Source organism: Carassius auratus, chromosome 6 (genome assembly GCF_003368295.1).
Source record: "Carassius auratus strain Wakin chromosome 6, ASM336829v1, whole genome shotgun sequence".
Taxonomy (NCBI): Eukaryota; Metazoa; Chordata; class Actinopteri; order Cypriniformes; family Cyprinidae; genus Carassius; species Carassius auratus.
Window position 1 is genome coordinate 9,809,268 of NC_039248.1, and position 17,098 is coordinate 9,826,365.

Below are 17,098 nucleotides of genomic sequence, written 5' to 3' on the forward strand. Positions count from 1 at the left end.
ATCTCTCCTCAGACCTTTTCCTGGGAGAATACCCGGTGTGTTGCCGTAGAGACAGTGTGCAGTCATTTTTCTCTGTGAGTGGGACTGGCATGGAGACAGATGTGATTGAAGGCCCAGCTCTAAAAGGGACACGTCTCGAGTTCTCTAAAGAAGTCAGATCATATGACATAGACACAGGATGCTGATGGTAATACTTCAGCTAGGGAGGAGAAATCAATGCGTTAAATAGATGGGAAGCTGATGTGTTTGTGTGCGTGCGTGTGTTTCTGTGTGTGTACATGTATTTAGTGTGTGTTTTGGATTTGTCTGCTTGGACAAAAAGGACAGAATTACATTACCCTCTTCCTGGACGGCGATATTGCTGCAGTATTGTCTCATGTACCCAATTTCACCTAATTGATGTCCCAAGTTCTCTGCATCAGCCTCGGAGTGCAGATGTTAAATAGACTTTCCATGTGGAGTTAGGAAGACAAATGCACGCCCCACGTTCATATTCTGAATCTAATGATTGTGTGAAACTAATTGGCTTTGATCGGGAATTATAAAATTGAGTGAGAGTGTATGATGTATACTGTATGTGTGTGTGTATCTTTTGCTACTGATAATGATAATTTTGAAATAACTTCCAACATTTTATTTTTGCCACCATCTATCAATTTAATATTACTGTTAAATATAATCTTTGGTAACACTTTAGTTTAAGGACAAATTCTCACTTGCTTATCATAAGCATGCATATTAGTAGCATATTGGCTGTTTATTGTGACTTATAGAGCACATATTCTTATTCTACATGACTGTATTTAAATTCAGAAATCAAACCTAAACTTGACAACAACCTTACTAAGCAGCTAATTAGAAGGCAAAAGTCATAGTTAATAAGTGAGAACTGGTTTAGTTTATCATACTTAAAACAGGAATTATGTTTTCATGTTGTGATGCCTGATTTTACTTGAATGATTTGTTTTACATTACACTGACAAAAAATGACAGTAAAGTCATATATAATACAACAAAAGATTTTTAATTCAAATTGATACTGATCTTTTGAACCGTCTGTATAATGGTCCATAAAATTATTAAGCAGCAGAACTTTTTTTTCAACATTGATAACAGTATGTTTCTTGATCACTAAATCAACATATTAGAATGATTTCTGAAGGATCATGTGACATTAAAGACTGGGGTAATGATGCTTAAAAATCAGTTTTGACATCAAACATTAAAAAAAATATAGGTTTCACTATCCCAAAATGTCAGATCCGTCTGGACATAACGTTTTTATGATACAAATTGTATGCGTATACAGCTAAACACTTAAATATACATTGTAAAATTCCAATCAGATTGAAAAATATTTTCTAAATTTTACAAGTTTGTAATGTATCTTTTATCAAATAAATGCATCCTTGGTGAGCACAAGATACTTTTTAGTAGGGGTGCTCCGATCACGATCGGTCGATCGTTAATGCGCATCTCGTCAGTAAAGCCGGTTCTCTAATCAGTGGTGAATTCCCTCAGGTGCGTGATTTCACATAGAGCAGCTGTTACTACACAGAGCCGTTGTTAATAGAGAAGATGCGCAAATCCATGTTCATTTTCAGCGTTTATTGGCGCATCTTCTCAGTTAACAAGGGCTCTGTGTAGTAACAGCTGCTCTATGTGAAATCACGCACCTGATGGAATTAACCGCTGATTAGAAAACCGGCTTTACTGACGAGATGCGCATTAACGATCGGCCCTTTGTGATCGGAGCACCCCTACTTTTTAGTCTTACCGACCCCAAATATTTGAGTGGTACTGTAGATGCTCTGATTATGATGGTGAATATATAAACATTAGCTCTCACATTAGCTTTTTGGTATTGTATTTCTGTTTCTGATTCTGTACTTCATGATAAGAAGATTGTTATGATTTACAGTAGCTGTCTGCCCTCATATAACCACCCATCAAAGGCTGTTTGCTCTGAAGAATGCCACATAAATTATCTAAGGCATTATGGGGCAAATGGCATCATATAAATGCCATAATGGCAGCCGAATATAATGTATATCAGTCCATTATAAACATATAAACATAAATCTATGGCCTTTTAAAGTGACTCTAAGAGTTCTATTTGGTTGATGATGGACTGCGAAGTCCAAGATGTTTTAAAGCTCAAATGTCACCCATAGTTCTGTTCTCTAGCGCTGGACCTTTTCCACAAGAAAGATCCATATCTTGCACCATATGTCTGTTCTCACCTTTTTTTTATAATGGGTTAATAAGTTAACTAATGGGCTCATAAGGTCAGGTTTGCTGTCATTAATGAATAGGGCCTTCACAGAACCGATGGGGGGCTTAATCGGATTCAGTTTGAAGTTAATTGCCTGCGGTGTGTGTTATGTAACCTTCGGTGTGAATTCTGGAAAACTGCTGCAGTGGACTTGCTGTACAGATGGCTGGATTGAGAAAAGGGTGCTGAGAGGTGGAGCGAGAGAACGGGGAAGAGAAAGAGAACACATCAAAGATTCAAATATTGTTCGAAAATGAACCCTTCTTAACTCATACATCCTGTGTTTGGACTCCTGTCGGTAAGCAGCGAGCAGTGATAGGAAAAGATGCTGATACAAGCTACATGTAAAATGCATCAGTGGAAATTTGCTGAATAATATGGATTACAGATTTTCAAAGGTGTCTTTGCTTAAATTAATTATTTAAATGGGCTGTTCCCTCAGTTATGAGTCAGATGTTCTTGAAATGTACAGTATATTATGAACTTTTAACACAGAAATGATGCTGTGAGTCTGTGACATACTATGTAATGCTATGCTAGTATGATACTCAAGATTGGGAAGACTAAATTGAAGAATCTAACATTGCAGATTGGACATGAACATTAAGTTTAGATGCGTAACAACCTATTTCATTTTAATAATGTGACATGTTTCCTAGTGAAACAGGATATTCAGTGAGAAAAAATGGAATGTGGCTTGATTTTATCTGTTGGAAATTAATTGGATGGAGAACACTTGTTAAATGTATGTTAGTTAGCATTATCTATCCAATAGCCTGGATGGTCTGAGTGATGTCAACGGACAAAGAAGTATACTTTGAAAGCTGTGGAGACAATGGCAACCAGCCGCTGTTTGGTTTTCAGCATTCTTCAAAATATCTTCTTTTGTGTTCAGCAGAAGAAAGAAACTTGTATAGGTTTGGAAAAACATGAGGGCGAGTGATGACAATTTTTTTTTTTATTGGGTTAACTGTACCTTTAATGCTTTATAAGTATAAAAATGAATCATGTTTTCACATGCTTTTTAGAAGACTGTGACAAACAGACAATCGTTAAACTACACCCTTTTCTATCTTCTGATATTCTATCTTCCTGTGACTACATTTCACTCCTCTCTTTGTCCAAGTCTAGTGTTTGCCCTTTTCCAGCATAGAGAGTGTCTCACTGACTGACACAACAGCGTCTGAGTCACTGTATCTGAAGAGGATTATTAATGTGTGTAATGAGCAAGACACTGAGAGATCTATGGATGAGTAGAACCCATGATAGAAAGATAGAAACTCTTTAATCGAATCTAATAATACACAAATACACTAGTGGAATGATTTGGAGACAGCGAGGGTTAGGAGGCGGCAGAGACTCAAAGACTGGCTTGTCTGGGAATATAAGTGCATTATACATGTAAAAACCAGAGAACGGAGAGCTTTCAGTGTCATATAAAGTCCACGTCACTAGTATTGTGTTGCAGTAAAACTCTAAGTGCATATTACCATTTGGTATTGATTTATTTTGCTTGAAAAGGGCCCGAGTCTCCAATTCACCACTGTAAAGAAGTGAATTCAATGAACTCTTGTGAAAATGGTGCGTGGAAGAATTTAGCTTGTTGAGACTGTGAGGGTTATGTCAGATGATGCTGTATTTTGAAAAAGTTTCGCATAAGCACAATAAAACTTTGCCTCACTTGAACTTTTTTTAAGGTTGTGCTGCTGATTTTCTTAGCAAGACATTAAAATGGGAAAAACATTTATTGATCTAGGGAACAGGATATGATATTATTGTGGGTGGAATCTTCGACTCTTTTAAGTGGCTCATAGGGTAGGGTCTTCTGAATGGTTGCTAGAACAACCTAGAAAAGTACATTGCAGTGTGCTAAACCATCAAATGTTGGACTCTTGCATATGCATGAGAAAACACTACTCACATTTTCTTCAGAAACTTTAAGAATCTTGTTGTGCTATTCAGACGACTAAGGGTCTTACAGTTTTATTCTTCCCAGATCGATTCTGTAGACCTTTTTAACATTTTCTGTGCAGATTTTTGGAGAAAAACTGCTGAATGGATTTCAGCGTGGTAAAATGTGTTTAAAAAAAAAGCTCAGGAAACTTGTCTTGATGGCAGCTGAAAGCATGATCAAATTAGCCATTATATTTAATAAACGAACAGACTGAATGAACTGTGAATGGTGGGTGTTCAAATTCTGCAGAAATCCGGGGAGCTTTCTAAAAGATTCTGGATCACAGAACTCCTCAAATCTGGGAGATAATACAAACTACTTCAGAACACATAACCTGCAGTTTTAAGTGGTTTACAAATGATCCCTAATTTTTCCAGACTGCTGTTTTATTCTTATTTCATCGAAATGAGATTGCGACTGTTCTCCAACTGACTAAATACTGTACAGAGTTAAATTTTTGTAATGAGCCAATTAAAAAACTTTACCATGCAATCAGTTAATTAATTGAGTTAATTACTTTTCCCCAACACTACTGTTTAAAAGTTTATGCTCAGATATTTTTTTAAATTAATAATCTTATTCAGCAAGTATGAATTAAACTGATCAAAAGTGACAGAAATGAAAATTCAGCTTTGCCACCTAAAAAAAAATAACATTTAAAAAATGTATTAAAATAGGAAACAGTTATTTTAAACTGTACTTCCCAATTTCACCATTTTACTGTATTTTTAATCAAATGAATGCAGCCTTGGTTAACATGATGCACATGACCAGGGATTCTGGAGACCACAATTTGAGAACCACAGTTCTACAACAAAACCTACTGAGGGTTCAGATGGCAATGACATTTCAGGAATCTCTAAAACACTCTATTTCAAGTTCTTCCATATAGACAAACAGACCCAAGGCTCAGATGGCAATGGTTTTGGGGGGAGGGGAAGCAAATGACGCACAGTATATAAGATAATTGATATGTATAGTATAAGATAATTGATAGCATCTTGATAGATAGTATCTGTTAGAAAACCTTTACATTAAAGGTTAAGCTAGTTGCCTGTATAATTAGATGATCTTTTGTGTATTTTTGGCTCTTGACCCTACTTTTCATATGCTCTGTAATAGGGATCCATCATTTCTATTTATTCAGATGGCTTAGTCATCACGGCCTGCTAATATGAGAGACAGGCTATTTATTTTTATTGAAATCAGATGGTCTTAACCCATGTGTTTGATTTTAAAGTGTAATTCAGGGGTACGTCGCCCATCGTGTGACACAATCGTTTAGTTATTTGCTGCATTTATCCACAAGCTGAGGTTGCGACAGAGTTCGGTCTCATCAGATGAGGGTATTCTGGAGAAATCCTTCTGTTAAGTAATTCCGTGCTTCTAAAGTAATGAGTTTACAGAGTTATACGGGGGCTGAAGGGACATCAGGCCAAAATTCACAGCATTCCTCCTCCGAGAGCAGCCATGAGTTCCAGACATCAAGTGAAGCCACAGCGCACTTGGAATCCTCTTTTTTTTTTGTGAATAATTCTCTGATTGCTCAGGGTCTCCGCGAGAAGCTCGCTTACAACATGACCTATTTTTCAGCTCTCACGGAGAGCAGGTTTTTAAACTCGCTCCGTTTACGAGAGTATTTTCAAAAAAGTCCTGCCTGCCATTCATGCGAAACGGTGTCAGATGTTTCTGGGGCATTCCTCTAGGCTCTCTTGTTTTGTCACACGAATGCACGCTGAGAAAAACTGTGAAAAAAAAGCAGTAGGACCGAATAAAAAGCAGGAAAAGAAGAAGTTTTCAGGGAGCCTGTGAGAATGGTAACAACACACAAGAGTTTTTTTTTTCAGTATGTAAGCTACAGTATCTCTACATAGGGACCACATGGGTTTTTACCACAAATAGTGCCAGCAGGTGGTAGTCTCACTTCTAAAGGAAGATCCAGGTTCGGTGGTTAACCGAACAGTTATTCTCCACTGTGGCTCACCATTGCAGCACAGTATCACAGGAAAACAGAACGCCCTTCCATTTCAACACTATGACAGTCTTTGCTGTTAAACGTAATGGTTAATTCTTCTCTTGTAGCTCAGAAGTGTTGTTGTATATGTGCAAAAGCCTGCAGAATGCAGTTATTTGACACACTTGACAACTTGACTGGGTTAGCGCTGATGTGTGGCTTCGTGTTAGCAGCAGATCACAGGTTTTCAACCTTCTGAGCTTTACTCAAGTCAGTCAGAATTGCAGTGGATTTATGTTATTTTCAGTAAAGCTGTCTACTTTTATGTTGTGTTTGATTTCAAGCTTTCTCTGTGTCAGGCTTGATTTACTTCATCAAGCTACAGGTTTGTTGTCTAATTGTTCTGTTAGCCTTAGTGCCAGGAATTCAAACAATGAAATATTCCCTCAAAGGAATTCTTTGAAGCAATTGAGGCCTCTTTGAAATGAAACATGAAAGAAGCTTTGAAATCATATCTATCTATCTATCTATCTATCTATCTATCTATCTATCTATCTATCTATCTATCTATCTATCTATCTATCTATCTATCTATCTATCTATCTATCTATCTATCTATCTATCTATCATCAATCATTCCAGAATCAACTATGTATATGTGTGGAGGAAATTTTATTTTCTATTCATATTATACTTAGTTTCTCTTCTTTTTTTTTCTTTTTTTTCTCTACTAAGGAGTGTTCTTTCTCTATTATGTCTAATTAATGTGCTTACGTTTGTCATGAGATGAGATGAGACATAGCAGGAAATCTAAGTGAAAGCCAAGTGTGAGACAAGAAAATGTTATTTTAGTTTCTTAGATGTCCTGGCTACTTCGAAAATCACTTGCACTGAATTCTTAGAAACGCATCTGGAGACATAGTTAGACATTTTAAACTGACATATATGTTGAGTATGCATTATGATTGGATGAGATCAAAGCATCCAGATTTGATGAAGGTATAAATGTTGAGTTGGGGTGTTGCCTCTTGGTCACATTCTGTAGGCAATCTGTATTACTGTTGACCTTACTTGCAAGAAAATAAATCTTCAAAAGACTCATACCTTTATTTAAATAGAAAATGGCCATAACAATATGTAAATACATTGACTATATATAAAGAATGTTTTATATATAAGAAAGCTTTTTTTGTTGAGTGACTACTTAAAAATCCTGACCATTCTCACACATTATTGTTTGGTAAGGAAGAGTTATACAGCAGTTGGATAAAGCTTAGATCATGACAAAACAAGTGTGGATTTCAGTCTCATCCATTTTTTATTAAAGGACACAGCAGAAGTCTGACTTGATGTGCCAAATATATATTTCTCCATTTCCCTCCAGCAGTTTGCACACAGATTTCCTATTAAGTGGTAGATTGTTTTCCTTCGTATCTAAATTGGATGGATGTATACTCTGGGATGATGGAATATATTCAGGCCGCACACACACTGCAAAGTTTTGCGTGCAACTTAAATGAGTGTTCCATGAGTGAAAAGAATACAAATGCGCTCCCCAAATTGGTAACCAGTGGTCACAGTTGACTGGAATAATCATGGAAATTCTTTAGTCAGTAGCTGTATCATGGATTCGGCCTATTTGTGAAGAGAAAGTGCATCTGAATCTAACTAGCTTTGTAGATTCATTTGTCCAGAATTGTGCTGAGTCAAACTAATGTGTTTATGTGTACTCTGTTGCTCAGAGATCCGTAATCAGTTGGTGGAGCAGTTCAAGTGCCTGGAGCAGCAATCAGAGGCTCGGATCCAGCTGTTGCAGGACCTGCAGGAGTTTTTTCGGCGCAAAGCTGAGATTCAACTGGAGTATTCTCGCAGTCTGGAGAAACTGGCTGAAAGGTTCTCATCAAAGATTCGCGGCCCGAGGTGAGGCTTTATTGATATGTGCAAGTGTGAATAGTTCACCCCAAAAAATTCTGTAATTCACTTATTTTCATTGTTTTTTCCCCCTAGAAAACACAAAAATATAAATGCCTGATATAAACTTTTAGCAGCTCTTGCTTTTTGGGCTTGAAAGTTCACCATGAACTAATGTTGTATTAAAAATAGCTGCATAAATTTCTACAAAGAAATGCCCATTTTGTGCTTGATGTAAAAAATAAATGGCTCCATACAGGTTTGACAGTACATGATGACAGAACTCTCAGTTTTTGGTGAACTGTTCCTTTAATTGTGCATGCCAGATTATGTCTCCTCTTCATTTCTCCGTCTGTTTCACCATTTGTCTCAGTGCTCCTTCTATCAGAGCAGAAATAGCTGCTGGTGAATTTGAAATTGCTCTCCTGCTGCTGGATATAATCATCCTTCAGACAAGGGTTGCTTCTCATTCCCTACTTTCAACAAAGTTTTAAGAAGTTATTAAATGCCCGTAGCGTTTTACGCATAAGGATGTTATCTTTGGCCATTCATTTAAATTAAATAGCCTTTTGAAATAAGTGTTCCCTCAAAAGAAAACTTCTATTTCTAGACTAATTGACCCTTCGTTAACCCAACTACCTGAGGAACTCAAATCTTTCAAATTTAATGGGGTCATCGGATGCTACATACACTTTTATAAGTTGTTTGAACTGAAATGTTTGTTGGCAGTGTGTGTACACAATCACCTTATAATGATAAAATCCACCCAGTGACATCACACAGACAGGCCCCTCCCACAATAGTTTGTTTGATAGACTGGACTGGTGTGTCTTACCTTAGACCCGTCCAGATTGAGCTGTCATCGGTCCACCATTGTTTCACCGCATATGTAGACAAGAATGTCTTATAAGCGATTGAGGTGTTTTGTTGTTGGATGTAATAATGAACACAGCAGTCATCATTTACTCCCGACATCTGAGCTGCTGAAGATGAAGTGGATTACGTTACATTTGTTTCTGAAGGGAATGCATCTATCTTTGTGTGAATCATTTGTGATCCAGCTTCACCAACAGGTGAAAGTGAGTCTAAGGTTTTTTGAATGAATAATTGCAAATCACCTTTCCTTAATGGGCTATTTAGCAAGTTTCATGATGAATGCCATTAAAGTAAACGGTCTCTCTGAGAGCGGCTCGGAAGAGAGGGGTGGGGTCAGCAGAGCTCATTAACATTTAAAGGAAAATGCTACAAAATGGCTTGCTCTGAAAAAATAGCTGTTTTTGACAGGGTAAAAATTTGTTTTTTGTACTACTATTGAGACATTTTAACCAAACTACGATACAGACTTTTCATTAAGACTTAAATCATATCAACTTGTGGAAAACAGTCATCCGATGACCCCTTTAAAGGGAGAGTTCATCCAAAAATGTAAATTCTGTAATTTGCTTATGCTCATGTTGTTCATAACCTATAAATCTTCTATGCAACATAAAGAATATTGCAAAATGTCAGTGGTGTCTAGTAGTGTATTGGACGCCACTGACTGTCATTATTTGGATAAAAACAGTTAAAACATTGTACAGAATATCTTCTTTTGTGTTCCATAAAATGATAAGAGAATTTGTGGGAATTATCCCTTTAAGTCTTTGCAGAATGAACAGCATTTTATAGAATACGTATGTTGATTCAGTTGACTATAATGGAAAAAGTAACTAATTAAGCTTAGAAAGCCATCGTATATTTATGTTGTAAAAACGTTTTAGTAATGCAGTATCCAGCTACTGTTTTCACTTGTGTGCATGAGATCAGTGGGTGATTATTGGCTCATGTGGCATCAAGCCAACATTGAATTCTGTGTCTGCAGTAAAGCTTCTGTTAACAAGACCTCACTTGGTCATAGTGGGCTGTGAAACATAAAGGCTCCTACCAATGATCTAATATGCTCTAATATATTATGTCTAAAGAAATGCTTTCTAGGAAGTGAATTTATCAATTTTAAGAAGTGAAAATCTCTTTTAGATATTTTGAGTTTGACTTTACAAATGCACTGATGAATGCACTGTTGGTAGGTTAATTTTGCGAGTGTATTGCAGCAGGATTGGTAGGGTTCAATTAATAGCAGCTGGTGGAGGAGGGCCGTCTGCTGCTTGCTCCCGGGGCCAGTCTCACTGCACCATTGACTACATTACTGCAGACAACAATGAGGAACGGCAGCGCCAGTGGCTGCTGCTCTCCTGGCCCCACGTCTGGCCTTGTCATTCTCTGTAGTTGTTTCTGTTTTTGTACTTTTTTTCCTTCCTCTTTTCTCTGATATTTTGGCAGCTTTTGCGTTCTAGTTTTGCTGATGCAAGCCTCACAGCAAGATCAGCTGACTCATGCTAAGAAACAAGCACGCACAAATAATTGCATACTTCGACAACAAACTTTTGTCTTTTCAGTGGAGAGAAAGACTCTTCTTCTTTTTTAATAAAAATAAAATAAAATGTTTCATATCCTCCTTTAGGTTACATTTATTTAAACAGAAACCATGAATTACCAAAAACCATAATATTCTAAAATAGTATTAAAATGTAAAATTAAAACTGTTTTTCCTTATATTTTAATATATATATATTTTATTATCAAATTGAATTTATTTCCGTGATGGCAAACATGAATTTTCAACAGCCTTTAATCCAGGCCTTAGTGTCAAATTATCTTTCAGAAATCTAATATTCTGATTTGGTGCTCAATTAACATATCTTTTTATTATCGATTATGATAACTTTTTTGCTGTTTAATATTTATGTGGAAACAGTGACAAATCTTTTAAGAAAGTAAAAAAAGTAAAGAGAAGATTTTTTTTTTTAATTTAATGCAAAAGAAAAGGACTGCCTGAGATTCCCTCAAGTATTCCATTCAGGAGCGCTGTGTAATAAGTAATATACTATATGCACTATTATGTCTTCCTTGACTGCCCACAGCAACCAATGCAGCTGCAATATATCCTGTAGTAAATTTCTTTATTAACTTTATGCATAGACAAGTAAGGTTTTACAGGTTTTGCAAGATGAATCCTATTACGTTATTTAATCTACACCTACTTTTTTATCTCTTTATTTATAAGGTAAAAGTTCCTGCATAAAAGAACCCCAACTATCTTCAGCTTATGTAGTTCTAGACAGACCATGACGTGTCTAGAGGAGATAAGAAGCTGTCTACAATAATGTGGTTAATGGCCCTTTTTGTATGTTTGTGTCCGTGTGTCTCAAGTCAATAAATACCTTTTCCTATCTCCACAAAGCAGACTTGTCATCCACGCTGGGCTTTACCAGTCAAAACACAAAGTCTGTGTGCTTGTGTGCGTTTGCACATGTTTAGCTTTCTTTTTACCCTGTTTCCTGTTCTTATCTTGCCACATTCTCAGGCCTGCATGTGTTGTTATTGCAGTCCCATTTGATGCATATTGGTGCTGAGACTTGCAACACACAGTACCTGAATACTAATCCAATCTGCTCTGCAGTTCAGCTCTGTCTCTGTGCATTAAGGCAGCCATAGATTACTTCTAAGGTATACATGAATGAGGGTCAAGGCTTCTGCGTATGTTTTGCAGGGTGACTTGGCTGATGGAAAGTAATTTAAACTGTGACCACTAGCTTGTTTTGCTAGGTTGAAGAAAAGCATGCATTGAGGGCATCCAGCTTGTGATGTTTGCATGCATTCACAAAGAGAATATTTCTGTGTACATTTTGCTTAGGACAAAGCACAATTAATTAACCTAAAGAAGGGTTGAAAAGACATTATTTGCTGTCTGCTGTCTTCTATTATCAATTAGGTCCATTTCTGCAAGATATTTCAGTGAAATTTACATGCACAAGATTATTGCTACATCAATCAGAGATGTGTTATGTCAGTTATTTTTTATATTATATTATATATTTTTTATATTATATTTAATTATTCTGAGAGGATGTCTTCAGTCTTCCTGTAGAGGAACATGAACGCATATCTAAGTATTCCAAAGTCTACTTAGCAGATAAACTGAAATATTAAAATTAAGTGCATGTAAATGTTGTCACTATTTATGGTTAAGTATGTTCACTTGATTAGGTGTCAGATCAGATCTAATTTACACAGATCTCTTATAATGCGATTCACTATAGCCTGTCTATTAACCCTTACAATATATTAACATATAAGTAATTGATATTAAATAATTAATACATGCTAATAATAGTAATTTATTCATTCAGTAATAATTCATAACCTAATTAATATATATAAATCCATACAGACTGTTAAAAGTTATACATGGATTTCATGCACTTGCCTTTGGAACAAAGCAGTACCCATAGTCTGCCAGGACTTTCTTTTTTGACCATTGCTACAGTCATCAAGCACCGTATGGCAGACCATCTATGGTGATGTTATTTTACTGATTGGTCTTCACTCTTACTTCTATTAATTAATGTATAGCTGCCTTTAAAAATGTGTTTTGGTTAGTATAAGCATAATGTAAGAAAGTGATGAGGTTTTGGGGTGAGATGCAGGTCTGGTGTTGATATGGCAGCATGCAGACTACATTTGCTGCAGCCCATTGGACAGGAGCCTGAAATCAAACTGCCCTGCGGTACATTCCTGCTGCATTCCGCTTCTCGCACAGCAGCACCTGCCTTCCACCTCCGGCCTTCATTCACTCACTGCCAAGCCTCTCAGAGAGCGTGCCAAAGCCCTTGGGATCATGTGTGCTGGGAAAGTGAATCTCACAGACTTAGACATTAAAGTATTAGTTCATCCAAATGAAAAATCATTTACTCATTCGCATGGCAATTCGTGTGACTTTCTTTTATCTGTAGAGCGCAAAACAAGAATGATTTACTGCTCTTTTCCATGCAATTACTAGTGCTTTCAAGTTTCAAAAAGGATGCCAGAACCCATAAAGCACAATAAAATTTGTTCATATAATGCATATGCAGTTTTTAAGTTAGACTGTATGTGTGTATAACCAACAGACTGAAAGATGTTCACAATTCACTCGAGTAGCCTATTAGAGTTGTGAAGCGTCAGAAGTAGCGGCAGAATTTTTCTTCCATATTGTGATGTACATATGAGTGCATTACCATACCAATACCTCAGAGAGTTTTTATGACAAAAATGTGTATATAAAGCATGTTTTGTTGTGGTTTTGGATTTTGATGGACCCAGTCCTCACTCAATTTCATTATATACATATATATTGAATAGTGGCCAGAATCTTCTTCACAAATTTTACCCTGCGTGTCTTGACAGAAGAAAGAGAGACATACAGGTTTGGAATGACATGAGGTTGAATAAAAGATGACAGAATTCACTATTCTTTTCAAGTCGAATTCCAAATTAAATGTTCAAGGCTGGTTGAACACATTCCGTTCAGATCTTTTGGTTTAGGTTCCCTGTATATGGCTAATAATGTAAGATTAATGAGGTCAGAATCATCAGCAATGAGCTTTTGAGTTAATCCTTGTCCTGCCATTCAGTGCTCAGATGAAATTTTCTCTCCTCTCTCTCTTTTCCAGTGCTTTCATGGATTTACAGCTGGGAGCAATCTTACATTGGTGGCCTCATTTTGCATGTTTGTGGATTTGGGGGGGGGGCGGGGGATTGGTTTGCCAGCGAAAAATTTATTGAAGCTTATTTAAAAGGCGGAAATGCATTTGAACTGAGGAACGTGTGCACCCGTTTCTGTTTCCACTACAGTTCCTGATTTGACACTTGATTCCTTCCTCTGCTTTTCCGTCAGGAGATAAGCTTGAGCAAGCCACCCCAGACTGGATTAAAAGCTCTTTGATAAAGCTGTATCAGGCCTGGCACATAAAAAAACACTTTCTTGAATGAATATTGTGGCAGGCGGTGAGTGTGATTGTATAATTGGGTTTTATGGCTTGTGTTGCTATAATGAAGCTACGTGTGAAGTGATTTTGAACCCCACTCATATTCTGTGTGGGTGTTCTTGAGCACAATACGGATAACTGCTTATTATCACTTCTTAGCATAGGATTAGAGATGTTTAGATCTCTCGCATAGCGTTAAAGGTTAAAAAGACACAATGATACACATAAAATGTATCATTTTTTAGCTATGTACATGTTACATATGCATATACGTGCTGACTGCAAACCTCTGAGGATCAGTCCGTTTTGTGTAAGAGTGATGTGAAACAATGAGAGACATCTTTTGGTTTTCAAGTGCTTTCATTTGTAGGAATCATTTACCTAAAAATGAACACATGAGGGTGGAAAACTGTTTTATTTTCTTTCGAATGTCCTACTACAAATGTACAAAATGTACAAAATTATTAAACAAATCCATGCAACTTAATAAAAATTGTGGGGGGGTACAGCAATTAAACAAAACCACGAACTATCACTCAACTCAGATGCACTTAATTTAAGAAAATGCTTAAGTACTGAATAAAAACAGGTATTTTGAAGGTCTTTTTTTATTGACGTTATTGAACATCACAGGCAAGTGTTTACAGCCAAGCTATGATAAGAACTTAGTGTTATTTTGCCAAAGGCTTTCCGAGGACTGAAGCGGCCCACAAAAAGGATATCACCAAATTCCAGAAGCCCCTGTCTCCTGTCATAAACAATCAGGGCACAGCGCGGTGTATAGTTGTCCCAAGGCGGCTGTTGTGTGTTAAAACAGCTGACTATATATTTATAAGCTAAAAAATGGCTTTTCGTGTGCAGATACATATTTTATGTATGGTTACATAAGAAGGAAATTCCACATGTGGTCAGGGTTTCTGTAAAGATGTGTGCTTCTGTTGTCTTTGTGTTCATTTTTGACGTACTTGCAGTACTTTGAGAGCATGATGAATAGAATGACTTGCAGTTAATTCAGTAAACAGTTCAGTAAATCAAGAGCCTCTTTGAGTGATTTAGACTTATTTACATACTTTTGAGAAGACTTGAGTGTTTTTAAGTCAGTAATTTTACCAGAACTGTTTTAGTAGCATTGTGAAAATAATATGTTTTAGTATTTCTGTTTTAAAATGGAACGAGCAGATTTACAACCAGATTTTGATCTCTTAACGTTAGCTGGATGTTCATTGTCTCTACCCAAACCCATTTTAACTACACATATCATAAAGAAAACATATGTATGAGAGAGCCTCAGAGCAAAGTTCTCTTGTTTCAAAGCCTTTGAAATAAAATGTATAATTTTATGTGATTTTCTGCTCTTTGTATGGATTGTGGACCATGGACCATGAACACTGAAAAAGCAACTGGAGAAATGTGATTATGAATCATATGATCCTTTTTTCAGGCCTTGATTGTAGAGTCGGAGCAGTGCTTTTGATCTATTTTCTGAATACTGAGAAAATTGTACATGAGAATAAAAGGGCCAGATAAATGTCTTTCTGCAGTTTTGGATGAAATAAGGCGATTTCTAATCTATTGTAGAGATCTAGCCTATGGCCTAGCGCTACAATTGGCAGTTTCAAAAGCAGAGGCAAAAAAAAAAATATTTGATAATTTTGCACAGCCTTACTTTGAGCTGTTCATCTTTCAGCTCTTTTCGGGCCTTGCTGCGGCTTATGTGTGATCTGGCACATTGCCTTACACTCCTTCCTCTTCCTCTTCTTCTTCCTCTTCCTCATTCTTGTAAATGCAGTTCATATCGTCTGCATATAAAGTTTGTCTTTAAGAGGAATCTATGCATGAACAGAAAGTGCTACTTATTCATTTGTGTTTTGCAAGTCATATGACATTCTAGAATCCACAGCCAAACCAGCTAATTTTAATCTTGAAATACAGATCTCTAGGTCTGGAACTAATTAAATGCATTGTACCTTGTTTTACCAAGTTTCTAAGACTTTTGCCATGGTAATACTTTTTTTATTTTTATTATGGTAAAAATAATAACATTTTTATTATTAAGACTTAAAGGGGTTGTTTAAACAGATTGCTTTTTTCGGGGAAATCCACTTGCTTACGGATGTCTTTATATATTTAGCTATACTAATTTTTTTTGGGGTAAGCTTATCGAGCTCCCAAAAATCAGCATTAATTGGGTGCTGGTTGGCATATGCTTCTTTGTCTACTGTTTATCCTCATTCGAGGGCAGATTACAGGGCTAATAACGTTCGCCACATGCAGCAGGGAGATATACCTTCCTCATTAGCAGCGATTAGCATTTCACTAACTCTTGCAAGAGGCCACACTTTGATGTTCTCCCCTTGGTCCAAATACTCTCTAAAGTAATTGCCTTTGCTACTTGTGTCGTTTATCCAAAGCCTCATCCTGCTATCTTTCTTCTTTCAGTGCTCTCAACTCCCTCAGTTGTTTATTTCTGCACTCCCCGTGTTTCAGCTTGTCGATTGGTTAAGAAGATATGACTAAGAAAAGAAGTGAAGGGTTACCAACATTCTTCAAAATATCTTTTTTGATGTGAATTTCGTCTGACAAGTTGACAGTTATGGGAAGATGAAATATTATTTGGAGAACAATCCGAACATTTCAGTGGTAAGGGAAGAAAAAAGCAAGCAAGCCAACTCATCAGAGTATTTAACATTATTATCATTTTCTCTGCCCTTCCAGGAAAGAACAACACCTCCTCTCTTCAGTAAACTGCTGGTATCTGGTTTTGAACCAGACTCGAAGAGAAAGCAGAGATCATGCCACACTTAACGACATCTATATTAATAATGTCATCGTTCGCCTGGCTCAGATCAGCGAGGACGTCATCCGGCTCTTCAAAAAGGTCTGTAGCTTTGACATCCTTTTGTTTCTTCTCACATCCATTTTAATACCATGATAATCTCATCTCCACTTTAGCTAACAGACACCTCTGTGTTAATACTCACTATTTCATCAGACTTTTAAGTGGCAAGACTTTTTTTTTTTTTTATACAAAATTGGATTAAAAATAGATAAAATGCATTGCATTGTGGGATTCAGTATTGTGTGTATATTTTAATTATGAAATTGAATGACAATAAGATGAGTCCTTCATTTCTTATGTCTATTGTGACTTTTAGGAC

At 36.6% G+C, this 17,098-nt stretch overlaps 1 protein-coding gene across 2 annotated transcripts in view; it reads left to right on the forward strand.

Annotated features, from left to right (window-relative positions):
* The window catches only part of srgap3 (SLIT-ROBO Rho GTPase activating protein 3), a 78,752-nt gene that overhangs the window by 11,897 nt on the left and 49,757 nt on the right, over positions 1-17,098 (forward strand). For both annotated transcript variants that reach the window (XM_026261039.1, XM_026261040.1), the window contains exons 2-3: positions 7,926-8,103; positions 16,656-16,818. In XM_026261039.1, coding sequence (XP_026116824.1) covers positions 7,926-8,103; positions 16,656-16,818 — 341 coding nt within the window. The remainder of the gene's footprint in view (positions 1-7,925; positions 8,104-16,655; positions 16,819-17,098) is intronic.